The 27,832-nt window shown below is 39.0% G+C and overlaps 3 protein-coding genes across 10 annotated transcripts in view; 1 reads left to right on the top strand and 2 right to left on the bottom strand.

Annotated features, from left to right (window-relative positions):
• LOC113154427 (MAP7 domain-containing protein 1-like) overlaps positions 1–11,815 on the bottom strand; it is a 31,404-nt gene extending 19,589 nt beyond the window's left edge. For all 4 annotated transcript variants that reach the window (XM_026348632.1, XM_026348631.1, XM_026348630.1 and 1 more), the window contains exon 1: positions 11,454–11,815. In XM_026348632.1, coding sequence (XP_026204417.1) covers positions 11,454–11,520 — 67 coding nt within the window. In that variant the 5' untranslated portion in view covers positions 11,521–11,815. The remainder of the gene's footprint in view (positions 1–11,453) is intronic.
• Positions 11,816–15,999: 4,184 nt separating this feature from the next.
• stpg1 (sperm-tail PG-rich repeat containing 1) lies at positions 16,000–20,161 on the bottom strand. Of its 4 annotated transcripts, none has more exons than XM_026349337.1 (10): positions 20,123–20,161; positions 19,893–19,995; positions 19,303–19,500; positions 18,898–19,022; positions 18,712–18,813; positions 18,054–18,233; positions 17,856–17,964; positions 17,576–17,744; positions 17,293–17,483; positions 16,000–16,248 (listed from the first exon to the last, which is right to left on the bottom strand). In XM_026349337.1, exons 3-10 carry the CDS (start codon positions 19,331–19,333, stop codon positions 16,175–16,177), a joined length of 981 nt encoding a protein of 326 aa, XP_026205122.1. In that variant the 5' UTR covers positions 19,334–19,500; positions 19,893–19,995; positions 20,123–20,161; the 3' UTR covers positions 16,000–16,174. The 4 variants fall into 4 exon arrangements, with proteins under 4 accessions (XP_026205122.1, XP_026205119.1, XP_026205120.1 ...); XM_026349334.1 differs by having other exon boundaries at positions 18,898–19,025; XM_026349335.1 differs by lacking the exon at positions 20,123–20,161 and having other exon boundaries at positions 18,898–19,025; positions 19,789–19,924.
• On the top strand, positions 19,900–25,989 carry meaf6 (MYST/Esa1-associated factor 6). Of its 2 annotated transcripts, XM_026349338.1 has the most exons (8): positions 19,900–20,022; positions 21,090–21,205; positions 21,526–21,613; positions 21,720–21,765; positions 21,863–22,055; positions 24,568–24,597; positions 25,088–25,121; positions 25,559–25,989. In XM_026349338.1, exons 1-8 carry the CDS (start codon positions 19,933–19,935, stop codon positions 25,571–25,573), a joined length of 612 nt encoding a protein of 203 aa, XP_026205123.1. In that variant the 5' UTR covers positions 19,900–19,932; the 3' UTR covers positions 25,574–25,989. The 2 variants fall into 2 exon arrangements, with proteins under 2 accessions (XP_026205123.1, XP_026205124.1); XM_026349339.1 differs by lacking the exon at positions 24,568–24,597.
• Positions 25,990–27,832: the final 1,843 nt, after the last annotated feature.

Below are 27,832 nucleotides of genomic sequence, written 5' to 3' on the forward strand. Positions count from 1 at the left end.
ATGGTGCAGCGGGCTGTTTTTATAATGAAGACAGAAAAAAAGGGAATGTGGGATCTTTAAAAAAAGCCAAAACGGAGGACCGTTTGGCACAGAGCTGAAGATGTAATGAGCCACGAGTTGAGAGACAGAGATGTAGAAGGTGACATCCTGGAGCTCTCCACTCGAGCCAGCCAACAATAGGCAGATGGAGCGTGACACTCTCCTCAAGCTCGTCCAAACGTTCACCGAACCACATGAATCACAGATTAACACTGGGCTTCTCTCCAATGCCCCCACTGTACTTCAACATTGAGCTTAATGCACAGGCTGTACTACAGAATACTAATGGAGGAATAATAGGATGTGAATTAGAGCCCCGTGTGCGTCTGCATACGAGAGCAACTGCAAGAAAAAAGGATGCAGATCATGTTCTGACACTGCTAGTACCTGATGTTGAAAAAAGGATTAGGATTTAGCAAAAAGAGGATTGCAGTGCTCCTCCTTACTTGAGAAGATTATTTGTTCACAAAGTGTGGCTGACTCTAGACACAGAAGAAAAGGAAGGAAATAAAACATGCGGATATCACATAATTGCTAGAATTTATATTATATTTCATACTATTTTGCAGAGAGAGCACATTATACTTAGGACACAATTGTTTTAATTTTGTACTTCACAATTAGAGCCACCTTTTGGGTGTGATATATTAAAATCCTAGCATATAATTAACGTTAATGTGATGACTAATGCAAACAGAAACTGTGTATCAGCAGCACAGAACAAAAACAAGCTATGTTAGGGGTGAAATCCTCAGTTTTTGCTGCAGAGCGGACTCTAACTGGTTATTACCATAATCACAACATGGGTGTGGTTGTGTGTTTTCTTACTTCTACTGTAGAGCTGCTCCACAAAGGAGGATTGATGAGGGGGGTTGTGTTGAAGGAAGACAACTGTATAAACTTTTGAAAGAATAAAGCCACGCATCCCCGTCTTACAAATAAGAAGTGGAATTTATGACTAACAAAATACAGCCATTTTGAATTAAATACATACTGTCTTAATTATCTCACTTTGTATAGTTTTAAGTTTTTGCCATTATCAAAGTAATCCAGTGGCATTTGTCTGTGCATCCATATGTATATCGCAAACAGGAAGTGCAAATATCTATTCTGCATGCAGCATGTGGTGACCTCGCAACAAGAATCTTGCATCTTGTTGCACGTGATGAGACATCCATGTGATAGACTGAGTTTAACACAGAAACACAAATTCAGCTGGATGCTCACCTCCCTCCCTCAGCCCCGACACAGCCATCTCAGGTTTCTGTGCCACTGTGACAGACTCTACGTTTATAAATAGCGATAAGCACCACACTGAGAATGTCGGCCATAAAAGGGACTGGCTTCTGTCGAGGCACCTTGGGACGGCACAGTGACCACAAACAGCAGCATGTGGTGCACCAGATTTACCACACAAGCAGGCAGGACAGAAAACTTGCCTTTGTGTGTGTGTGCGTGCCAGATTGGCTGATAAAATCCAAATCCATCTGGCACAGAATTTGTTGCAACCAATAATAGAATAAAACAGCGAAGGACGTCCAACTGGGAGCCAGTAGTCTGCCAAACATGGCCACTTTAAATTATAGCTGAATTTTACCAAGTACTGTAATGCAAGATCCACATTTTGCAGTGAGTACTTTGGTGTGTATTTCCCTATAATTAACCACGCTGCACCCAAGTGAACTGTGTATAAAGAAGCAGTACCAACACGCACAGCAACTAGCTGTTTACCAACAGCTGGTGCCTCTGATACATGTTTTATGAAGGTAATCCAGGACGCTTTGAGACTGACGGTCTCTGGGTTCAGTCTAGTTGGACTACATGGGCATATTTATTAAAAGAGACAGCTGTACTTCAGGGGAAATCTCCCAATTTATCCTGGCATGTCAAACAAATATGCCTGCAATGCCCCTGCCTGTGGTTTAAAGGTATGTTACATGAAATTCAGTCAGTTCATTCACAAAAATGAAAAACATCCCATTAAAGGGCAATGTGTTGGTCTAGTAATGCATACTATGCTGTCTGATGTCAACAACCCAGTTTGATTCCCCAACAGTATGTCATTCCTTGTTCTCCCATTTCCTATGGCATCTTTTTTTGCCCTCCTCCAATTACAATAAAGGTAAACCGATCAAGCACAAAGCACAATGTCATTACTTGTCTAATTTGTAAAGATATAACTGAGAAACAGATTTTCTCCAGATAGTTCTGATCCATCATAAACAAATTTATGCAGATGTGTAGTTCTGTGAACAAATGTTATAGTTCATACTAAACAGTTAGAAATCTTCAAACCAAAACCAACACACAAAACACAAGTTTTCCATGAACTCTGTGCACCAAGTGTGATTACTGTGTTCACACCTGACAAAACAAGCTGCAGCAGAAATTTCAGAAATGTGTCTTATGTTTAGGATCATTGTCTTCCTGCATTGCTCAGTCATGCCCGAACCTCAACTCACACAATAAATCTGTGTGACCCCTTCTGGATCGATGGGTGCATTTTTTTGCAATTACCATCTAAAATGTTTTACTTATTTTGTGTTTGCTCAGGTTTTTTTATGCTAAGTTTAAAAAAAAAAGATGTTCACAGCATTGTATCACGTCTGCCAAAGGCCACCACTGAAATAAGTTAACACAAATTTAATGGTTGTAACACTATATTTTAATCATTACATGACCAACTCTGTAATAATACAACAGTTTTGAGAAGTTCAATGTCAATCACAATACGGTTTCACTGAACAAAGCACAGCTACAATACATACACTGTAATTCCTTTACAACCAAAGCTAATACATTTATAAAATACATTTAGTTAAATCAAACTGAGGATGTGCTCTTCAGCAAGTTAAATGCATTTTTGAATGATAATAATAATAATAATAATTTAATTTGTGTAGGATGGAGCATATCTCCATGTGAAGCAGGTCAAGCTCTATTGTCTGGAGTTGCATAGATGAAACACAAAGTATGTAAATGTATATGTGTGCGTGTGTTTGTGATGAGTGGGACATGTTGGATCTGGGTCGGACCCAACACGAGGAATCCCTGACATTCACATTTCCCTTTCACGTGATAATAGATCAATCATGTGTCTTTTGTGTGTCTGCATCGACCAAAGAAAGAACATGGGCAAAATCATTTAAAAAGGGAAATGATTAAAAAGCTTAATGTGTTGTCCAAGCAACAGTATAATAAGTCATTGTTTTTTACTTCCACAAAATGTTTAAGCAGCAGCAAGCATTTCACTAAGTGACCGACGGCTTACAAACTGTTTAACGGCACATGTGCCCCTGATGGATGCCTCCACAACTTCTTCCTGTATGAGCAGAAAAAACGGAAACACTTTTGGGAAACACGCCCGAGGGAAAAACAGAGGAAGAACATTCCTGGGACTTTGGTGCTGAGAGCAACAAAAGCCAAAACAGTTGCCTCAGTAGGGGAGTGTGCATGAGGTAATCATGACCCCACGTCACCAAGTAAATATTCAGCTTTCAGATCAATTTTCTCTTCAGCTGTCGAAAAAATTGTCTATTGTCAATTGTACCAAAGTGAAAATCTACCACAAGAGGAACGACTAAATAAAGCATGCACGATACAAAAAGTTTACAAACGAAATGTCAACAACACAAACTGAGGGCACAGGACCACCTCAGGCCTCACGCACAAATGCTGCGTGAACCTTTGAACCCATCCGTTTCTCCCATTACACCGTGAGAGGCCACCAGACAAACAGCTGTGTTTACAATGAGAGCCAAAGCAACAAAAACCTCTGTCACGGAAAGAAAGAAACCTTTATTTATTTTAAATCTACTGAAACAGCTAACATGTCAGCTGTTATGATCAGGGCATGTGTTGAAGTGAGTTCATCTGGCCATTTGCTAAATGACCCCACCATTAGCTAGTTTAGCTATCAGGTTTACACATCACATTTAAAACGATGAGCTGTGGCAGATTTACCATTAGTAGTAAGTTTGAAACAGTGGGTTCTCAGTTTCATACATAAGAACAAAATAGGAGGCTTCTCATTTGTACCCAAGTGTTAGCAGACTTTAGCAGCTAGCAGCTAAAAGTCAGAGTTACAGTTAAAGAGGTATTAATGTTTACAGATGAGGGTTTTTAAATTTAAAAGTGTGTAGAAGGTTCTTACAAGTGTATGTGATCCTACATATATAATAGAGACAAAAGGTCAACATCATCACTAGTAGGTAACTCAACTATAAAATCAATAGCATGTAGGCTATTTCAGAGTAGAGAGCTGGTTATCCCCATAAGTGCAATAACAATTATACTTTTTAATATTATTTATACATATACAGAACATGTTATAACCCATAAAATAATAATAATAATAATAGTAATAATAATAATCTACAATGATCTACAATGTTTAGTTTGGTTTCTAAGCTGTGAACAATGATGTTTTGTTTTGTTTATAGTCAATTATTTAAAACATTACATCTTAATCTACAAATTATTGGATCGTTGGGGATGATAAAATGTAGTGTAACAGTATTACAGTCAACAAACAGTAAATCTGTTTTAATCTATTGAAAGTTTGCTAACTTTAGCCACCATTAGCTACTGTTTATAGACTAGCTACGTTCTGTCTATAATATAGTTGTGACAGAAAAAATAAAGTGCGTACATTTGGAAGGATGTTGTTTTGAATTCTAGAAAGGTTTAAGACAGTTTACCACTAAACGACCTTCACACTGTTTTTGTAATTTGTGTGAACTGCCCCTTTAATACAAATCCCATTGAGTTGGTATCTTCTGGTTCGGGACACAAGGTTCTGGTTTGTTGCTAAACGCCAGGATCATTTTATGATGATCTCAGCCCGTTGAAAACAGTGAAAACATGACTGGCTGCTTAAAATATTAACCAAGTAAGGTAAGAACTAAAATAGACTGAGTCAGTGGTGAAGCAACAGGATGTTACTCTTCTGCAAACCGGAGGGATCTCCAGGAGCCTTTAACTACAAAGAAGTGGGTTACCCAGTCACCATGACATAAATCAGAGCCAGGCATGAATCATAAATACCGTAGCTACTCCATTATTCACTTTTTCCTCCTTCATTCAGTGTCTGATAATCAAATAAAGGTTGAAGGTTGTTCAGCGGCGAGGTGAAGCTTTCTGAACCATTTTTAAAGTCTAAGAAAAGATTTTCTTTGAGACAGTGGGAAATAGCTGAAGCCTGGTTTGTTGTGACTGAGGCTGTCGTCAGGCAGTTTCACTTCCTCCGCCTCACTGAGGCAAAGTTCCCATTTGACATTTGGTAAAGTAAATTTTAGTCAGTTGGATCTTACAGTACTCATCAATTTACTTTTATGTGGATGTGCAGCACTTGGAGTTGCCGTCGTGGATGTAAGTTCTCGACTGCAGTACGTCATTATTAGGTCCTCTCCACCACGTCACTGCAGTCAGCAAGTAGATGATGTCAATGAGCAGGCGTTACCACCGAGTATGTTTCTCTTTAGGCTCAAGACAATAATAAAAAACAAAAACTAGAAGGTTTTACTGCATAAATTCCAATGTGCAGTACTGAAGATAGCACTGTCCTGTAAATCACAGAGACTGTAACTAAGATCTAGATCAAAAACATCTTTTTATGATGGAAACAGAAGCTACAGCTGCTCCACCACCACACTCTTGTTTTGGATTCATAAAGTAGGACATAACTGTATCTGGCTGACTACTGTTGACCTGGCAGCAGAGATGATGTGAGGTGGGTTGATGCACTTGCACAAGTTTAATCTCAGCTCAGATCTGATTTCAGTGCTGCAGGGGTCCGCCATTGCAATATATATTGTAATATAATATAACATAATAATAATTTGCAGTATTGTTATTATTAGTAGTAGTAGTAGTATTTACAGACTGAATGGTCACTGTTTTCTACAGCCTGGTCTCCATCTTCCATTCTAGAAAAAAACCTTCTATGGATCATTTCTAGGAATTAACGGGGAAGCTGGGTCAGTGCAGCTTAATGTGGGTAAAAGACGAAAGAAAACAGAAAGAAATCATCTGATACACCACATGATGATGGAACCTCACACAACCTGAAGAAAGTTTTCTCTTTGCGGCCTGTTGTTATTGTTATTATTATTTGTTGTCCTGTCCCTGAAGAATGCTGTTGTACAGTCGCTCTGCAACAAGCATTCGCCATAATCTCTGCTCTAATATCAGAGCGTGTGGGTCGTGTGACTGAGATGTTGTGTGCTGCGTGTGAGTTTAAGTGGGCATGAACGTCAACTGTACATCAGGGCTTCAAAGCAGCAGAGGGGGGCTCCATCTGGCAGTGATTCCCCTGAGGTTAGAGCAACAAATCAACGAAAACATGCAGTCTGTGTTGCAAGGCAGCATGGGTAAAGGGGCAGCAACCAGACAGAGACAGCTGAACACCTACAGGACCAAGCCGAAATACTAAATACAAAAGGTGCAGCATAGAAAGCTATTAAACAGTACAACCTGAAATCAGCTGTATTATTGTTGATCAGTTAAACATTAATAAATAACCCAGTGCCCAAGGAAGTAAAATCTGTGTGAGCAGAATAAACAAAGAGACAGAGGACATAGTGCTTCTGGGTTAGCTGGAAAGGCCCCGAGGACACAATCAATACTGCAGGCTCTGTCTAAGACATCAAAGTGAATCTTCAGCATCAATATTTAAGCTACATTAAAGTGCAGAGCAGCACAGGACTGTGAGGCCAAACTCGTGTAGCAGTTCCCATCGAGCTGGGCAGAAATCCAACCTCCATACTTTCTTGGTACCAACATAAATGACTCTGCAGTGCGAGTATGAAGCACTGCTTCACTCAAGGCTGCCTTTGAGTGTCTGTTTATCTTAGAGAACGTTCAACAGAAATACACTGTTAATATATCTAAAAGTAACTGAACAGGAGGGTTTAGGTTGCCTATCACATTATAAGCAGGTGCTATTATACCTTTCCTGCAGACATTTGCTCTTTCGCAAACACTAACCTTCAAAAGTTTGGAAATATTTCTTAGAATTGTCCTTGTTTCTGAAAGAAAAGTAGATTTTATAACATCAAATTAATGTTTTTTGTGAAATTTAGTGGAGTATCTTCAAAGGTGAATTTGCTAATGCAAGTTTATTATTTAAAAGTCTAATTGATCAATAGAAAACCATTGTTCAATTATGTTACCATGGCTGAAAACGAGGACATTTATAATTAACTCCAAACTTCACACACTACAGACTTTTTTAACCTCGTATGATTTTGTTAATATTATTTTTGTTGGCCTTTTAGCCTTTATTTTATCACTTGACAGTAGAGATACATACACATTACAAATTCAGATATCTGCAAATCACTATTTTGTAAAGTAAACAGTGTAAAACTCAAAATATTTAAATAATTTTCATGTCGTCTGCTTCTTATTTCTCTTATTACTCTACCTTCATTAGCTTTAAAATAGTCACACATGTGACAAAAATGACTCTAATCTATAAAACGTGATATGACAGATCCCTTTATGACTAAGCTCTGCCTCACACCGTTCCCTGACAGGATTATGCTGCAAACAGGATTATTAATATCAACATCCCATTCATGAATTCTGCTTTGTGAATTCAGGATACGAGGGCAAAAGTGACTAATCTGAGAATAAGCTGTTAGGAAGCTACAGTCCGTCCTTCTCCTTCTTCCTGCTCAGCAGCAGAATGGAGCATTTCCTCTCCTTCTCTGTGCGAGCAGTTGGCGTCATCACGGCTGTGATTTACAGCATCTGGTCACAGGGACGCTGACGTGGAGCATGGTGAGGAGAGCGCTCCGCTCTGTCTGCTCCGCCTGTTTTCTTCTTCTTCTTCTTCTTCTTCTTCTTCTTCTTCTTCTTCTTCTTCTTCTTCTTCGAGGATCCACTCCAACCACAAAAACACGCCTGAACCCTGACTTCCAACTCTCCGTCCTGTTTCTCAGAGTCATTCTAGCCGACCCCTTACACGCCCATCCCTCCCGGCAGCATGTGAAGGCATTCAAGCCCCCGGGCCACAAATGAGACACAGCTGGCAGAGATTTGAAAACTTGAGCCTCGACTGACTGCAGGAGCTGAGCAGATTCATCGTTCATATAAACTAATGTAAATATAAATAATTCAGAAATTATAATTATATTTAAGTCAATCAATAAAAAAGGTGGAGTTTTGATGGAAGCAGTTGATGAAAGAAATATATTTGTTTGTGTATTGATGAACTCATCACAAATTTAAACTCTATGTACAGTTTTCATTCATTACTTTTCGAAGGGATGTTAAAACAGTTTGCCTGTTGTCATAGGATTCCTGTTTGTTGCCCAATAGCAGCGATGCTGCAAAACACAGGTTTTGATTTTGGGGGCACTAAGCTTGCAACAATGAGTGAAGGCACTGAGATGGTAGAAGTGCACAAAAATAAAACTCTAGTGCAAAGAATTGCCTAGAAAAGTACTTTCACTTCATTTAATTTTACTCACATTAAAGTACTAAGTACTTGCCACACTTCATTGTATTGTAGATTTAATTTTAGCTTTAATTTTTCCTCACCAAGCTACACTCACTAACACGTAATGACAAAGTCAAAACTGAACTTTACAAAGGTTTTCATGGTAGAAACCCCATTTGGCAGCAGTTATAGCTTTGAGGTTTCTTGGATATTGATGATACTGTGCACATAAACCTAACTGCATGTTACTGTCAGTAGAAAATAAGTGGGTTTATAGACTACTGAACACAAAATTAACTATTTGAAGAGGTCATTTTGGGCTCTGGGAAATTAAACAATTAAATGTTTATCTGAAGAATTAAGCAAATCATCAGTAATTAAAAATAATCAACTGTACTTATAGGCTTTCTAAGTTTAATAGTGGAGGATGACTGATGATAGAGAGCAGCAGGAGCCAGTGGAGGAATGTATCCAGGCCAAAATCTAGATTTCCAGACTGGCTGTGATCATCAACATGCGCCAAGAGCATAACGTCAGCATGACTGGAGAGCTCGCAGGGCCAAAGGGAGTCCACGTCTCATGATTACTTCCACAGAGGAGCATTTAACTCAAACTGAGACTGACTGCAGGCCAAACAGGCTGGAAAAGTTGGCACTGCAGATATCAGGACAGACACATACTCATCTGGGAACGAGCTGTACAGTATAAACTCCTTCAGCAAGAAGAGCAGAGGTTTCCATCCGCAACACACAAAAAGTGAATTGTGTCAGCGAAGGAAGGTGGTGCCACTCCTATTGTAAGCCACAAACAGAGAGTCTTTGAACATGTCATGTCTTGGAGAGGCTTGGTTTGACTCCAGCACTCGGCGAATACAAAAGAAAGGAAGCTGCTAGCTGTGTTTCCTTAAAGAAAAACCTCGAGCTCTGGTCTTTTCTGCTCTGACTGCAGCACTGAACCACCAGCAGGCACAGAAACTGGCTCTGATTAAGACTGGTTGACTGGTTTCAGGGAGTATGAGGGTTGACAGGAGACATGAGGTCAGAAGGGGTAAGTGTGTGTGTGTGTGTGTGTGTGTGTGTGTGTACAGTCAGTGTTAGGGATTTGGATGGTATACAGGCATTAGGAGCTAAACCAAAGGTCTGAATAAATCACTTTGATATGGGATTATGATCTCTCACAGCTCTGCCGACACACAAGGCTATAAAAACAAACCCTTGTTGGCTTTTATTTTCTTTCTCTGCACAAGAATGAGACTTGCAGCTCTCCGAAAGGAGTCAGAGAGAAAGAATGCCTCTGTTTATCTAACGCCCCTGCCTTTTTCGGCGTATAGCAGTTCCTGATGTCACATGTTGATCAACCCTGCTGAAAGGTACAGTACTCAGAACAACAGTAGAAGACCTGAAACCAAAACATGAGTTATTTTCCATCTTTAATCACCTATAGATTGTTGAGCATGTCTGCGAATACACCACAGAGAAGAATGAACGCAAAGGTCTCCAGATTGAGCTGAGTGTGTAGCATGAAAACACACCATGAAGGTGAATCCATCTGAAGACACTTATACACACCAGGAATAAGTTGGGGTTCAGAGTCTTGCTCAAGCAGAAGCCAGAGTTTGAACCCCTGTGGTGAGTGAGCAACCTTCTTAACCTCCTGAGCCACAGCCGCCCTCAACGTTAAGGTATATCTACATTCAAAAGCAAAAATGCACAATCACTGCTACAATAGTTTATTTTTTTAACACAAGTCGATAGAGCGCAAAGTAATTGGTCAAATAATCAATGTATAATATTTTGATGAGTAATAAATCTTTTCTTTTTCGTGCAAACACGTCACATATTTGATTATTGTAGCTCCTTAAATGCTGGTTCATTCTTACTTCAGGCTACTTCTGATTTTTAAGAGTTCCCTTTATATGTTAAATAAAATAAATAAGAATTGGTGGATTTCATTCATAACAGGTACAACAAATAGATTCAAGTTATTCTTCTATGCATCTCGGTTACAATTAAGAAAAAACCATAATAACTATGGATGACTTATTGTTTTAAGATTTCTGGTCTCTAAATTCCAGTATCTATCAGACAGCCTCACCACAGCCTGTTTTCTCCCTCTGTCCTGTGCTCTCCACATCAAGTAGAAGTGGGGGAAGGGCTGCCAATTAACAGAAAGTCACTACCACCGCACAGGTCAAGGTGGTGGGTGCATGCTGCGTGCAGCTCATTTCCAAGAGTCTTTACATGAGATTCATTTATAATAAATAAATGTGCTGACAGTCGGACGTCACCACAAATTCATATTTTTCATTTTTAAACACATGTCCAGAATTAAAGAAGTCTCAGCCACTAGATCAGCTACAAGGATGCCGGCCAGTGTCAGAAACCCATCTGCATCAGCTGTAGATGCAGATATTAAACCTCTGCAGCAGCCAGTCTCTGAGCTGCTGATGTGCCACTGAGCAATAATGCGAGTCCCTAAACCAGAAGGAGACATCTCATGTTGAGGTGAAAGGGATTTTTCATTTGCACCATTTGCCTTCAGTTGCAGCAGCAGCAGCAGCAGCAGCAGCAGCAGCTCTGCACGGTTATATATGTGGGCCATTTTTCACCCTGTGCACCACTGACGTGTTTGGTAATGGAGACCACAGCTCAGTGCAGCATTTCTAGGATCTATGCTGGTTAGGACCCGCCTGTTACAGATGCAGACAGCCCGCTGTTTGCTGTGGAGCAATTAGTGCAGGTTGCTAGGACGGAAAAACATCCTGTTTGTCAGATTTTGGTGGAAGAAATCTGATAAGATGCGTTAGATTGATGATTAATCAACAAATGAAAAACCATTTCAGTGCACAGGAGGGTGCGTGTACAAATAAACAGACACCATTATAATTATAGGCTATTATGAAATAAATTATTTTAAGGACCACTCTCACCACACCACTATCACCTTATTTATAGACACAGATACTCACATTTGTCTGTCAGTGTCAGCTTCTCCTCGAAATTATGTCCCAGCTCCTTATAATCCATTGTTTCCATTCAGGCGGATCCCAGTCCCGTTCCAGTTGCTGTCATTCCTCAGAGTCGCACAAGTACAGGAGATGAAACTCCCGGTACAGATCAGCCTAACACGCCCTTTGTAAGTCCGACCGGAATAGAGGAAAAAGTGATCAAAATATATGGGGAAATAAAAGAGGATCCGGCTGAAAACAGCGGGGAAGGTCTGAAATGGTAAATTAAATTAAACTGGGTCTGTGTCCTGTTAAAATTAGAGACGCAGTCTAATCCAGCGGGTCTGAGGGTGTTCACTGGAAAATCTACGGTGTGAGAATAAAACGCGTTAGTACGAACCACAGCAATGAGTCAATTTACAAACGATGACTGAAAACTAGTTCCGGAAGAGACTTTCAACATAAAATAAATTCCTAGTGCCACCACAATTATTGAGAGGAAATCCAAGTCCAGGGTCTAGTTATCAGCTTTTTTCCAGACTTTTAACTTAATGGCATTGTCTTCCTCATTCACTTTGTATTGACATAACTCGCTTGTCTATCTCACTGACAACAACTGAGCAAAGACAATGACATGCAGGTGAAAGCTCCAGAAAATGAGTAAGTAAGGAGTAAGTATACATTGAATTAAGCCTAACTCTGTATTGTTAAGCTATTGTTTTTTCATCAAAAGTTTAATTTTATACTTTTAGTGTGATAATAACAATATAATAGAATAGACAATAACAATAACAATAACTTTTTTGCTACATTTGTAAACTTTTTTTTATTTATTGCACAGACAATATGCGGCATCACAAACAGAATCCTGCAAAAAAAAATCACATATATATATATATATATATATCTTAACATATAATGTGAAAGGTTGGAAGGTCGAATCGTTTCATTACTTCTCCAAGTGGGTGTGTATGACTGTCCTGGGCATGACTGGAAGGGCAGCATTATAAATGGAAGACAGGTTGTGTCTAAGGCCTCTGGTCCAGGCTGAGGTTTTTTCTAGTGCTGAGAACTGTCCTCTTCCAGTCTTCTACTTACAGATGTTAAGGCATCCAGGGACTCCTACCTTGTGTATCTTGGGTAGTCCATAAAGACAAGGGGTGGCTTCCCCAGGATACAAGTGGTAATAAGTTCCCCCGTCAATGGCGTTTTTCAAATCCAAGTGTTAATGTTGATGTATGTTTTACTGCTATATATGTACAGTATGTGACATGATAAACTATGTATTGTTACATTTGGAAGCTAGATAGTGTAGTGGTAAGATCACTGCCCTACTTATGGGAGACTGGAATCAATTGTAAGCCTGTTAAAATAAAAGCATCTACTAAATGTAAATACATTTTTTAATGCTTGCTTTGTACATTATGTTATTTGGTGAGTGCATATGAAATAAACAAACAAACTAATAATACAATGTTTGTATTATGTCAACATGCCTTCTCTGCAGTAACATGAGTGGTTTCCCTAAAATCTAGCTGGTTAAAAAAATACTCTCTGGGACGTTTTCCTCAAATTCTACGAACCAAACCTTAAACTTTTATAAATTCAGTAATGGTTTCCATTGTTTCTCTTTCCTCTATTTATGTCCATTTTACAAAAATGAAGGGTCATTTCTAAATACTGAACTGTGACTAGAACATCAACATTTCAATAAAAAATTAAAAGATATCGTTTAAAAATAGCAACATTTTATTTTGAAGGCAGCATTGTTTATTTCCGGTTGTAGTCGCTACTTGACTTGAAGCGAAAAACCGCATGCTGGACAACCGGATCGTACCAACTGTATCACAAGGGAAGAAACACACACGTAGCTATTAAAAACCAGATTCAATCCTCAACCAGAGACGCGTTCATAACGTGGAGTAATACATTTTATGTGTCGTGAGGCTTCTCTAAGCAGTGACAGGAGAGAAGTGAGCTTCAAACTGTTGAACCCCGTCAATGGTTCTGATGGTTTGATCCATCAGAGGAGGTGAGTTGTCACAAAACGTCAATTAATGGTTTGTAAGCAAAGTGACGTCAGCACCGCAGCATGGAATTAATGAATCAGTGCTGCTTTAGCAGAAATGTGTGATTGTCTACATGCTTTTATTAGTTTTTTCATTTCATTTTAACCACTGGCTACTTTAAAAGGCAACTTCACCAATCTCCATTCGTGAAAACACTCTTTTTGAAGAAACTTACATGAATGGTATTAAACCTTTTTCTTTCTTCCCCATATTAATATGAATCTCAGCATCTGAGAAACAGATTATTTCATCCGGAGGATTTTATTTTAGTTCTGATGAGGTCATCTGGAGAAGTTCTGACTTAAATCTCACTTTAATATTATATAAATAAATTGATTTGATAAAAAAAGAAGTAGTCTGACCAGACTAATTAATTAATTTTTAGATTATAAATGTTTGAGTTCATCCTCGTTTTTATCTTAAATAAAATTCACATTGCAAATAAATAAAATTCCCTTAATAATCATTTTGAGGCTCTTTTTAGAGTTGGATAGGATAGGTTAGATCAAGCTGAAAGACCAAATGTATGTGAGTGTTACCAGGGGAGATAAAATATGCATGAACCACTTAGTGACTTCAGACACTTCAGAACTACAAACACATGGGTTGCAGGTGAATTGAGAAACTTCTGTGACTGATCCAACTTTTTATTTCTCTCCCACTCTTCATAGTTCATCCTAAAATCACAATCTGACAATTGAAGCCTAAATTTCAAAACTTAAATTTACGACTGAAAACTATCCTTCAGAAAACTGCAGTGGACTCATGACTTATAATCTTTGATGTGCCCAAACGCTGCGAATCAATCCAATGGCGGCTCACACATAAAAGTGGAAAAAGAAGCAGCTCAGTCAGGACTAATGGAGTTGGACGTGTGCCTGTGAAGGAGTGAGCAGCTCTGTTGTCTGGAGTCCCTCTTTAAAAATGATTTGTTGATGCAGCAACAGCATTTGGACATGCAAAGGCAGGATATCATTTTCTGCTTAAGATCCTTTTCACCACTATACACCATATCTAAAGTAGAGTATTTGTTGCTGTGTTTCCATCTGGACAACTACATATCTGATTCTTCAGGAAAATATGATGTCATGCCCATGACATCGAAACTGTTTTTCTAGAAAATGTTACTGCTGTAGGTTGTGTGAAAAGTAGGAAGTAGTGAGGAGTATTTTCAAAATAAAACTTATTTATCAGATTCTATCTAATTCCTATTCCATAAATACACTATGTGTCTATAAATGAATATAAGTTTTTGACATGAGCTCAAGTTGACATGATGCAGACAGTATTAGTTCAGATTGACAAATTAGATTTATTGGGTACTTTGGACTATTCTTATTAATATAATTTGGAGCCAAATCTAACGTAATACACATAGATAACTTAAAGCCATGAACAAGAAAAGGTTTTAATCAGCATAGACCAGTGAGTTAAAGATTCATTCTGTCTGTAGCCAAAGACAAAGAACTTTCTCAATAGGACTTCCTCTGAGGGGAGTGCATGTCCGTACTCGCCTTCATCTGACTGAAACATGGTTCAGAGAGCCTCCCATAAATCCACAGAGGCATGTAGTTAATTGACCCTCCTACACAGGCTACGACAAAAGCGCCACAGCAAGACTCTAAACCAAAAAGCCTGCAGTTGCACTTAAAACATTTGTCTGGATCCTCCCAGTGTGTTTGGCTGAGGGGGAGAGAGGGCACATTTCTGTCTGCAACAAGGAGTTATAAAATGCTCTTCTCACAATGGTTTGGTTTTCCAGGGAGCGTACACATATTTGGAGAGCACACTGCTGAAGTCAGAGTCTGAATATAACTACAGCTGCTACAGTGTGGGAGTCAAGCCTGTTTCCAATTGGTGTGGTTATCAAGAGCAGAACTGGGGAAAAATCTCCAACTGATGTTCTCGCAAACAGATGCACTGAGGTTAAAACTGGATTGCATCCTCTTCTACTCTTTGCAGATGGAAACAACCGCACAGTGTAAATATCAGCTCTTTGTCACCATGTTTTTGTTCCCAGTCATTTCCAGAGAACAGATATCACTCAGCTGCAAATGCCACATCAGTGTTTGTATCAGCTTTCCAGAGTAAAGATTTGCCTCAACAGAAAATTCAACATTTGATAGAGGGAGTGAGTGAGTGATGTGTCCATTTGTCTTCTGGCCTAAACACCAACCCTGCCAGTCACATTGCTCGCATACAGAGCCACACTCCACCCTCCTGTCTGCCCTCTAGCAGTTGGCACAGTGGTGTCATCTCGAGCTCTCAGCTGTTACTGTGGAGTAGTAGTGACTGGACCAGCAGCTGCTGGGGACTGCAGCAACAACATCTCCACAGTAGAGCATCAGGAAACTGAGGTCAGGGTAAAACACATGGCTTTTCAAGTGTTTGGCATTCCCATACACTGAATATTCTGGATATGATTCATCTTCTAAACTATCCCAACAGTTTGTATCCCATTGTCCCAATTAAACAGAAATGAGGCTTAAATAGTTGCAACCATTTAATTTTCATCTTTGTTTCTCTACAAATACTCATCTTTAAGATCAAAGATACCAGAAGTCATTTAAATTTTATCACAGAGACACATAGCCTGCATGGAAGCCAATTCATACAATCACAATTCACATGTGAAAAATGTACATATCTGATGTGCAGCTTTCCTTCAATGCTTCATGCAGGAATCCAAACTCTGGAGTCATTGTAAAAGAAGGACTGCTTGGAACAAATCTGTGGATTATAGAAACCTGGAAAAAAGGAGAGAAAGTCATCAAATTAGTAGCTTAAATACTCTTCTTAAATTAAGACCTAATGCAACATAGTGCTAATTATAACTATCTATTAGGTAGCAATGCTTAACATACATGTGTATAGCCAGATAAAGGAATATCAGACAAACGTAATGTCTGCACAGCCTGCACAATTTAATGCATGTTTTAGGACAGCTACTAGTTGCAGGGGAGTAACTCTTCTATCTCACTTCAGGCAATAAGAGACAGAGATTCATTGTTTGCTAAAATCCGGTCAAGGTAAAGTCGGGGGCCATTCCCAGTTTAAATGTGTCACAGCTTTGTGTAACACAGAAGTTAACCAAACTAAGCTACCTCTATTAATCCGTCTGTCAAGGTCACATTTTAGATTCAAATAGCAACAATTAGAAACAGATGTGACATTAGATGTAGAGGTAGTAGAACTTAGATTAAGCTACAAAAGCAGTGAAAAGTATAATAACAGAAGACATCTACTCCGATTTTACTCACTAGCCTTTCTGACCTTTTAGTCAATGTTTAAAATCTATAATTACTTACAATAATATCAAATAATAAATAACATAACAGAGTTTTTTTTCTTAACCTTTTACACAACCATTATGGTGCATAGATGTTGCATGAAAACCCATAATAACATGGTCTGGTTACAACAGACCAGAACTGTATAATACAGATAAACATAAACACTGAGGCTTAAGAGGTGGGAAGGATAGAGATAAAGTAATAACTGTGGGCAGATACCAGGAGTTACTTTATGATGAAATATTCACTTTTCCTTACACTACCTCATTTACAAACAATTATATTTAGAAATACACCACAGTCCCCACTCTCAATTTCAACAGTTGTGGTGCAGATGATTAAAAAAAATAAACTGCGACAAGGTGAGTCTGTGTCTCTTGCTATTGTGTAAAATCTGCAAGAAACATTTTATTTTTTACTGAGCCAAAATAAAAACATAAAATGGATGTTTTTAATGTAAGTACTTGTTTTTTATGTAGTATATTTTTTAGGGATTACCTGGGCCTGGATTCATGTCACCCTGTGAGTTTTGAGGTATACGTTCACTCCTGGAAGCGAATGCAGCAGTGGGAATAGGATGCTTAGATGAGCTGTCATAGCTGCCAATATCATACTGCCCAGGGCCTGGTAAAGGAGGGTCCTTAGGTACAATAAGAGGAGGCGCTGATATTGCCAAATAATACCCCCTCCTTCAAACACAAATTATAAAGAGAATTATATATTTAGACTATCTACAAGAATAATTGGGCAACAAAGTCATAAGTATTGTGTGTTTACTGACGGAAGCATAGTCTTCTTCACTGGTGCGTGGATCTGATGGGGACTGTAAGATCCTGGACCGGGAACATGGTTGTCCACTGGAGCAGGGATTCTCTGAGTTTTTGATTTGAAGGGTGACAACACTGCTTTGGAGCTGTGCTGGATAAGGTGGTTGTTCACCTCATAGTGGCCTTAAGAAGTGTAACATTAAAGATTACAACTGAAATATAGAAGATTAAACTCTGTAAAATGGAATTATACATAACTATAGACAGACAATGTAGGGAACAAGAGGTAATTACATGGTGATGGCACATTTTTGTTTGGGCACAATGAATCCCGGGCAGTTTTTGAGAGGAAAGCTGATGTTCCAACCACTGCACAAAGTCTCTCTCTACTGCTGCAGTTAATCTGAAGAAGGAGAAAAAACAATGTAATGAACTACAGGAAACACAGCACAGTCTCTAAAAGCAACTTGCATAAATCATACAAATACATACATCATACTGATTTGGGGCTGGAGTTTTATACTTCGGACCATTCAGCTGCACAGCCACAGGCAACCTGAACACCCTGGAGACTCCAGTGTTGAAGTCATGCTTGTTTATGAAGGAGCTCTGTATGTTGTATGCGTTTGGTCCTGGGATGCCTCTCTGTGGGTTACTGTAACCCCTGGCAGGCTGTTGGGGAGGATGTTTTGACAATGCCATTTTAATATAAAAATATTTCATGTTTTCACAGACAACCAGAGGATCCAAACTGACCATATTCATCGTAACTTAAAATAAGGGCGCTGAAATCAAGTCCTACAGTCATGCTAGCAATGCTACCAACTTTCGACAGCTGTTCCATCAGTCAGGTGGACTGCTGTTAAATTTGGCACAAACTTTTTCTTGGATAACATTTACCAGTGAAAATTGTTGTTAGTTTTGTGTTTAAAAAGGCAAAACTAACAACATTTCCATTAGTTATTTAGCTAATTTTAACATGCCAGTATGTAAGATGGTAGATATCATAATTGCTACGCATCAGTTTATTAGCATTTTAGCTTATGTTTACCCCAAAGTTCAGCTGTAGATAATTAACATTTTACAATTAACAGTGTTGATGTAGCAGCTGCCTTTGAAATCAGCAAAACATATGAATAGATGTTCTGACCTTGGATGCAACGAAGCCTGTAGTGCCTTTCTTTGAGTAAGAAGGACTTTTGACTTCAGTGATGGAAGTACAGCTATAGCTGCCTGGTCCTGGATTTTCATTCTGAAATAAATGGATTTTATTATCACCCTTTTATTATCAACTGCCTCTTAATAGAGAAAAGTGGATGTAAGTTGAATTTCTTACCAGACTGGTATGTGAGGGGAATCTCTTAGCCTGGGATGAAAACCCCTTCTTTTCTTCATTTGTTATTACCACTCTTTGGTATTTTGTTGGTATGGAAGATGAGGCATTTAAATGTGGAGTCTTCTCTGCTGGAATATCAAAACACCCATTATGTCACTTTATTACATTGTCGTCTGAGGTCTCTTATCTGAGAAACATGCTTCATACCTGCAGCGTATTGTAAATAATGTCAATATAAACACGAGCAATACACCTATCTGTGTGTTATTGATAAAAAATAGAGTATTTGTTAACAATTATCATGTGAAGACCTGTCACTATGCTTAAATGCAGATAAATTCAAAATGCTGATTTACTTTTTCATCTACATGATATATAATCAGATTAAGTTGAACTTAGACTCACTTTTATGAACTCCTCTGTACATGTTGCCCATTGTTCATTTGAATAATACCTAAATAGTTAGAGCTAAATTTCGTTTCTAGTTAAATCTGGAGCAGTGAAACTTCTCAGAGGTCGTGTGATGTCCTGCCAGGTCGGGTTGCCATGCCGACGCCAAAACACAGCGCGATTGATCCCGTGTTGCCAGGTTGGGTGGATTAACTGTAAAACCCCCAAAGCCATAGAGAAGCAATAGAAAGTAAAAGAAAAAAAAGTAAATAGTTATATCTCAGTAGACATTAAACATATACTTCAATGTGACTTACACCTTCTGTGTAAGAAATTATATTCAATATACACTTTTCTTTAAAAGATGAACTATGTAGCAACTTAACGCTACAGAGCTGCTAAGCTAGCAATGTTAGCATTGCCAACGTGTATATTACACTTTGAAAGGACTCCATAAAAATAAAGACATTAAATAGGTTCCTAAATGAGAACTGCCACTACTTCTACAAAGGCTTTTTCTTTGGCAGCGCTGATTCAAGCTAACGCCGGACTCTGAGCGCCATCTCTCGGTGGAATGGCGGTGGACGAGCGCGCCTTCTACAAACCGAGCCACCGCTGTTTTGCTCCTAGATAGCTGGATCCATCATGGCGATGCATGCGAAGGCGACTCCGCCACAGATCCCGGACACTCGCCGGGAGCTTGCCGAACTGGTGAAGAGGAAACAAGAGCTCGCTGTGAGTTCACTTTAACTGTTTTGGCGATTTCGTTATAAATGACCGTCACATAAAGCGTTTTATGTTGTGAAATTAGAGCTAACTGCAACTTTAACGTTACCGTTGCGTAAGATCTGACTCGCTCCTAACTGAGGCCTTGCTAAGTGCTAAGCTAATAGCCGTTGCTAACGTAGCGTTCGTTGGGCACAGTTAACCGCTGCAGTGCTAGCAGCTCTGCTAACTTAGGCTAGTGAGCTAGTCATACAGTAAAATGAAACTGCGATGTTAGTAATTTTGTCTAAATGCTTAACATATGCGCTTTGGTAGCGTTACGTCACAACACTTGCTTTGCCGAATACGTTTTAATTTAAAACATTAGCTCGCTAATGTAGGTGCAGCATTGTTCACCAAATGTGCTAGCTAGCTAGTTAGCATAGGTGCACGTTAGCCGCCGCGCGATTTGGCGAAGTTCTCGCGTTATGTTCGCGGTGGCTCTAAATATGTTTGTGATGATTTTGGAAAACATGCAAAAAGAAATGAAGAATGCATGTTGTGAAACATGTCACATGGAGACAATATGTCAGTTTTAGCTAAACATTGTAAAGTTAGTTCTGTAGAACTAGCTTCTTTGTCTTTTCAAATGTGCACATTGCTTATTCTCCTTTCACAATAGTCATGTTTGGGCATCTCTGAGCAAATTATATGTAATGTCTACATTTCTTATTTACATTTGGCAGAAGTACTAGTAGTCTATGTTTTGCAGTCTTTGCTTGTATGCTTATTTATCAGTTGTAACATGGCGTACCATATTCTCCAGGAATATCAACATTTGAACTGTTATTTATCTATTTATGTACTTTGTGTGTACTTTCTTCTTGTGTAAATGTAAAGAAACAAACAGGTTCACACCAGTCTGTTGTAAAACTAAATTTTAAGTCTTGGTTTTAGATAGTATTGTTTTGGAACATGATCTACAACGTGATGTTTGTGTTTTAAAGGTGATTGACTATTTAAAGTGTGATAACACAGTTGCAGTATATTTAATTCAAGTTTTGTTTTGTTTTTATTTTTTTCCCTTAATATCGTAGGAGACACTGGTGAACTTGGAAAGACAAATATATGCATTTGAAGGCAGCTACCTAGAAGACACCCAAATGTATGGTAACATCATCAGAGGATGGGACAGATACCTCACCAACCAAAAGTAAGCTTCAGATATACAACTGCTGGGCTTTCTGCATGTTTATTAGGTGTCTACAGAAGAGAGAACGTGAAATGTGGGGAAATATCGGGGACTTATGGGGAACGAGTCAGGAAAAAAAAGGAAATACTATGGCCATTGGCCAATGATTGATTCAGTGTGTTCATATCAAAATGCTGTGTTACCCCTTGGAAACTGGTGTTGTTTATCCAATTTTTTTGTGATGTTAAAAGCTCAAAAACAGCGCAAACGTAACAGAAATGAGAATTTTCTACTATTTCCTGACTAAAATAGTTTACATTTTGTTTTTGTAATTCCTATAGAAACTCCAATAGTAAGACCGATAGAAGGAATAGGAAATTCAAGGAAGCAGAGCGTTTATTCAGCAAGTCGTCTGTGACATCAGTGGCAGTAAGTCCCTCTCTTCCTGAATCTTGACACATAATACTTTAATTGCTCATTTGCTGCATAACAAGAAATGACTCCTATGTTAACTGTACTCACTTTTGATTTGCAGGCGGTATGTGCACTCGGTGGGATACCAGATCACATGAATGAAAAACGTGAGTTGTGAGTTGGCAAGCGGCATTGGAAAATGTTCTCGCTGATTGTCTTTGATCATTCCTGACAGTGTTTGTGTTATCGTATTTGTTCTGTCAGGTGAAGCAGGCAGCGGTACAGAAAGCGACACATCTCCAGATCTCCAGAACCAAGAGAACGAGCCCAGCCAGGAGGACACAGAGGACGTGGACTCGACACTGCAGGACCTAAAGCCTCAAAAGGCTGCCTCATCCTCCTCCTCAGGCAGCCATCACGGGAGCCACAAGAAGAGGAAGAACAAAAACAGACACAGGTAAAAAATTAAAATAGAAAACTTCAGCACAGGTTTAATCTCTGCTTCTTTTTCTGTTGGATTGTGCTGTTTATTACACTCGGTTTCAAGATTTATTGCTAAAAGCCATGTACATACATGCAGCAGGTCAGGCCAGATTGTCCCCCTGATCTTTAAACTGTACCATGACTTGACTATTAAGCATCTTAGATGCTGGGTTCTTTTAATATGTAAACTAATTTGAACGTCATCCTGCTGTTGTTGCAGGTAGTCTCTGTTTGAAGCCTTTGGTATAGTTACATATATACCTTGCAAAAAAAAAAAAAAATTAAAGGAACGCTTCTTAATCAGTGTATAGCATTAAGTCAACTAAACTTCTGGCCTAATGATTTCATCAGTTAAGCAGCCGAGAGAGTTGTTCATCTGTTTCAGCTGCTTTCTTGTTAACAAAACAGCAACCACAAATGTGCAACTAGAAGGGCAACAATGAGACAACCCCAAAACAGGAATGGCCTCAGGTGGAGGCCGCTGTTATTTATTTCCTTCCTCATCTTTTCTGACAGTTTCTTCACTAGTTCTACTATGGTTAGTGTCACTACTGGTAGCACGAGGTGAAACCTGGACCCTACAGAGGTTGCACAGACAGTCCAACTCCTCCAGGATGGCACGTCAATACGTACCATTGCTATAAGGTTTAATGTGTCTCCCAGCACAGTCTCAAGAGTGTGGAGGAGATTCCAGGAGACAGGCAATTACTCTAGGAGAGCTGGACAGGGACGTAGATGGTCCTTAACCTATCAGCAGGAAGGTATCTGTTCCTTTGTGCAAAGAGGAACGAGATGAGCGCTGCCAAAGCCTTACAAAATGACCTCTAGCAGGCCACAGGTGTGAATGTATCTGACCAAACAATTGGAAACAGACTGAATGAGGGTGAACATCTAGTTGCACCATAGACCTCGATTGGCATTTCCAGGTTCATCCTGAGCACATGTGACGGACGTGAAAAGGTCTGCGAAGCCGTATGAAATGCTGCCTGTAAATGTTGTTGAAGGCACATCCATGAAGGGAAGCACAGACCTCTACAGGCAAGACAACGATACCCTGAGTGCTATTAGGTATTAGGATGAAATCCTTGGACCCATTGTCAGACCTACAATGGTGCAGTAGGTGCTGGGTTCCTACTGGTGCACGACAATTATCTGCCTCATGTAGTGAGAGTATGCAGGCAGGTTCTGGAGGATGAAGGAATTGACACCATTGACTGACCCCCACGCTGGCCTGACCTGAATCAAATGGCACCTCTGGGACATATACTTGCATTTTAGTTTATCTGAAGCCACCAGGTTGCACCTCAGACTGTCCAGGAGCTTAGTGATGCCCTGGTCCTGATCTGGGTGCAGATAGTCTCGTCTCATTAGGAGCATACCCTGACGTTGTCAGACATGCATACGTTTTTCCACTTTGATTTTCAGGGTGTCTTTGAATTCAGCCCTCTGTAAGTTGATTATTTTTATTTCCATTAAACTATGTGTTATCAATTCATTCCTAACACATTTCCTCAGTTCATATCAGTATCGATATCCACCATTGAGATTTGATGTGTTTTCAAAGTGTTCCTTTAATTTTTTGAGCAGTTTATTTACCTATGTATGTATGTATGTATGTATTTATTTATTTATTTATCTATCTACTAACATGACACGCAGTACGTTTCCTATATACAACTGTATGCAAAAGTGTGGGTGCCCCAGGGCAAGGGACATGTTTTGTTGTTTTTTGAATTGAAAGGAAGTATGATCAATATAAGCAAACGGACATTAAATGTGAATGCACACAGTGGTGTGTGTAGCTTTTTTTTTTTTTTTTACTGTTTCATTTGAGCAAGTATTTTAAAAGGAAAAAAGAAATGATCATGAAAAGGTAGGAGGAACATACTAAATATCCAGTGCTCTAGATTATAATTGGTTATAACACGTTGAATAATAATGTTCTAATGTAATTTCTAAAGGGTTCAGGTCAGAGTGCTGTGTTTTTACCTTATTATGCCTTTAATCATGTTTAATTATTATTTAATCATGTTGCGAACCTGTTACATTTTGAGGGATCCTGACACCAGGATTGGGAAATAGTGACATAAGAACATGTAAACGCACTGATTATTTATAAGGAGTTCTATTTTTGTTATTATAAGAGTCAGTGTAGAATAGATGGCTTTAACAAATGACTGCTTTGTTTTGAATTGTTTTTACTGATGTAACACAAAGCAGATCTGTGAAGTTGCTTTCCAGTAGTTGAAGTCGGTGTGTTACCAACCTTTTTATTGTTGACCTGTTTTTTCCTGTTGAATCGAACATCACTGTTTCTAACCACGTATTAACACAGCAGGTGCTCCACCTAACACACTGATGGAGCAGTTCAGTCAGTCACTCTGTAAAGTCTGGGCTGTATTGTTATGTAGATGTAGGGTTTTAGACTCAGGTTGGTGAACTAACAGCAGTTGCTCTCTTCCTTCCCCTAATGCTGCTCCTCTCAGCCCTTCTGCCATGTTTGATTATGACTTTGAGTAAGTCTGAATTTTACTTCCTGCTCCTGTGATGTTTACATCCTGCCTGCTGTGAACTACCATCCTCAACATTTCCACCATTTTTTTCCTGCTCTGCCTGCTTCTGGTGACCTAGAGTTGAAGCCTGCTAGTACATCATACTGCATGTCCAACACATTCTTTACTTTGAATGCAAATCGCATCCAGCACTTTTAACTCTAACTCTATTAGATTTTCTTGCCTTGTTATGGGGTATTTTCCTATCTTTCTACCCTAGATTCATTTTAAGTGTGCTTCTCCAATGCTAGCAGTACATTAAAGTATTGCTGGTATTGTCAGATGATGGGTTGGCTACAGATGTGTGCACAAACAAGAACACATGCTCATTTAGTGTTCTTGTTATGGGTTTGTTTGTAGGCTGCTTCATGGTAAAGTAGTGGCAACGCTTTGAACCATTAATATGACCAGAACCTGGCTTTTTAATATCTAATGAATTTATTTTTTGTTGCAGGTTTGACATGAAGGTTAACAAGAAACCGAGAGCTGTAAGTGGAGTTCCTCTTTCATTTGTCTAATTAGAAATGGTAAAAAAGAGGCATCTTCAGATTAGAAGTGAAAAGAACCCTCACATCAGTAGTTTAATCACTTGATATGTACTCTGTACTTTATTATGTACTCTGGTTTCATCAGAAGAAAGCATTTGCTACTTTTCTGTCTTATCGTATATGGTAAAAAACAATATTACTGTTTTTTATAATAAGAAAAACAAGACGTTTGCAGACGTCATGTTGGGCTCTAGGAGCTGTGAATTGAATTTAAATTAACTGTTAATGAAAGGAGAAGAGATGTAACCCACTAATGTTTGGAATTTATTAAGTGTCCAAGATGACATTTGATTATTAAAATAATTGCTGATAAACCTTCTACTAACTAACCATTGCAGCTCTAAAATAGTCGTTTACTTATTCTTCGTCCTCTGCAGGATTATTCAACTTAACCAACACGACTGGAAAACTTGGATACACAAGGATACATGTAGAAAAACGCAAGATTGATGGACTTTGTGAATTTTGCATGCCTTTTTTTTATTTTTAATTTTTTTGGGTTGTCATACTTAAGCCTGTACTGTGTGGATTGCTTGAAACATTCCTCCTGCCATCTACCTTTGGTTATGGTTAAGATTTGACCTACCTGTTAAAGTAGACGTATGGTGTTGCATGTTACTGTTTCCAGTAACATCTTGTATATTGTTGAAAAAAAGACTGTATTTATTATGTAGCTAATTTTCACGTTTCCAAATGTAAGTTTTGCCTTTTTGTTAAGTGTCACATAGTCGTAAAACCCCAGAATACCACAATTCTTTTATTACATGGTTTGTTTTGCAAAAAAATAATAAAATACCAGCAGCATGAATGTGTTTTGGTTCTTCATTGTCTAGGTCTTGGAAAATAGTGCTTTGTATGAGTCAACGCAGTAATGATTATTTTGCAAATATCATCAATGTTTATTTAACTGATGTAGAGAAAGGCCACTGCATTCTTCTGACAGTTCCTGGTTTGTTTTACACAAGCTGCTTGTAAAAACAGCATCTGAGGAGTCGTGCAACACACAACATTGGCAGCTTTTTTGACAGTCATGAAGTAGAACTTCTAAATCCTTTTTAACAAATGGATGACTTAAAACTTGGAAGGTTGTTTGCGATACACTGTTTTGGTTAACAGATGTTTGTTAAAGTTGGTAGTCATGCAATATTGGACATTTTCACTAGGTAGCGCCATAATACATGTTTGGCTTCACTGAGCAGCTGTGACAGGAACTGACAAATTTCTTTATCTTCATGGGTTTTAACTTGTTCTAGTTCACCTGCAGTAAAGGGTTGTCCTGTAAATCTTGCATAACATTTAGTTTTTGTATTTGTGTGTACCACAAACATAACGGTACAAAAAATGCAATACAACCAGGAATAGTATATTATCAGTGTGGATAGCCTGGTTATTTCTTTATGTGAAGGCCAATGTCCGTTTGCAGGAAAACTGTGATATGTCTTTAAGCTACTTTTAGTGCGACATACCTCTATCCTTTGCTTTCTGGATTAAAAGGAACATATTTTGAAGCTCCTCTAGTGTAACTCAAAAGTTGAAGTGGATGTCGTGCCTGGTCTGAAACATCAGCACCACACGGAGGAGAGGGGGAGACGGGCGTCCTGGGGAAACAGATCTGCTGACAGACTCATTTGATGGAGAGACTGACTGGGAAGAGTTCATTCCTGGAAATGCATTCCTCGGTTTCATGCAATCCACCACTGCTTCATCCCAGAGGCACATTTCATCTGGTATGAATGACACAATAACAGTTTTTTACTGCTGTGTTTCTCCATTAGGATATGTTGGATGTGTTTTGTACATACAGTGGCAAGAAAAAGTATGTGACGCTTTTGGAATTTCATAGTTTACAATAAGATATTTGAATTGACGAAAGAAAAACTCCCCAAGAAGAATTAATCTCAAAGATGTTTTAATTTGTTTGTTTTTTTAAATTCTAGTTCCAAATCTAGACCAGTTCTGGTACGTGCACAAAAAAGTCTTGCCTGCTGTTAGACAACACCAGAGGATAACAGCCAGAATTTGCAAGCTTAGTATGTTGAACCTACCGAGCATTTCATCTACTGAAAAATCTGCATATTAGCATTGTCAGTGTGAGTTTTGTGAGTTTTCTAACCTTCTGGTGGTAGCAAAACATCCAGGTCCCACACTCACTAAGGGGTTAATTTTACATTTTACACACTAGGGGTGTTTGAATGCTTCTCCCCCTGCTGCAGTTGTAGGTTTCATTCTGTTACCTGTTGTGCTGAGTCATAGTAAATGATAGTGCATCATGCATTAACACAGGTTTAGAGACATGCTGCACATTTTTCTCCAAGCAGTATTACTTCCACGTCTCCTCCCATGTCTACCAGCACATTGATAGTGTAGAGGTTGTGGTTTGGACACGATTGCATGTCAGCCTGTGACTCACCCACAAGTCACATTCAAAGTGCTCCACATCGGTGACTACGTAATGCAGTCTGGCTGGAAACTCACACAAGAACACATGCCACACTTTTAACTTTGGGGCATGTGAGTAATGAGGCATGAATGTACAATGTGTGTTAGGCCACTTAACAGCATATCTATGTTTCATTTCCCGTCTCTTCAGGAAATTATCTGGAAAGAACTGACCAAGGCAGCGTTTTAATTGAGCTTTTGGAGGCCGAACA

Source organism: Anabas testudineus, chromosome 11 (assembly GCF_900324465.2).
Source record: "Anabas testudineus chromosome 11, fAnaTes1.2, whole genome shotgun sequence".
Classification (NCBI taxonomy): domain Eukaryota; kingdom Metazoa; phylum Chordata; class Actinopteri; order Anabantiformes; family Anabantidae; genus Anabas; species Anabas testudineus.

Excerpts from the sequence above, each read along its gene's own strand:
- stpg1 (XM_026349334.1), bottom strand. The coding sequence starts at position 19,333 with ATGGGCAACATGTACAGAGGAGTTCATAAAA. Across the intron at positions 19,026-19,302 it reads GTACAGAGGAGTTCATAAAA|CAGAGAAGACTCCACATTTA; the intron begins GTGAGTCTAAGT and ends TTGATATTCCAG. Across the intron at positions 18,814-18,897 it reads TCCCCTCACATACCAGTCTG|AATGAAAATCCAGGACCAGG; the intron begins GTAAGAAATTCA and ends CATTTATTTCAG.
- meaf6 (XM_026349338.1), top strand. The coding sequence starts at position 19,933 with ATGGCGATGCATGCGAAGGCGACTCCGCCACAGATCCCGGACACTCGC. Across the intron at positions 21,206-21,525 it reads AGATACCTCACCAACCAAAA|AAACTCCAATAGTAAGACCG; the intron begins GTAAGCTTCAGA and ends TAATTCCTATAG. Across the intron at positions 21,614-21,719 it reads CGTCTGTGACATCAGTGGCA|GCGGTATGTGCACTCGGTGG; the intron begins GTAAGTCCCTCT and ends TTTGATTTGCAG.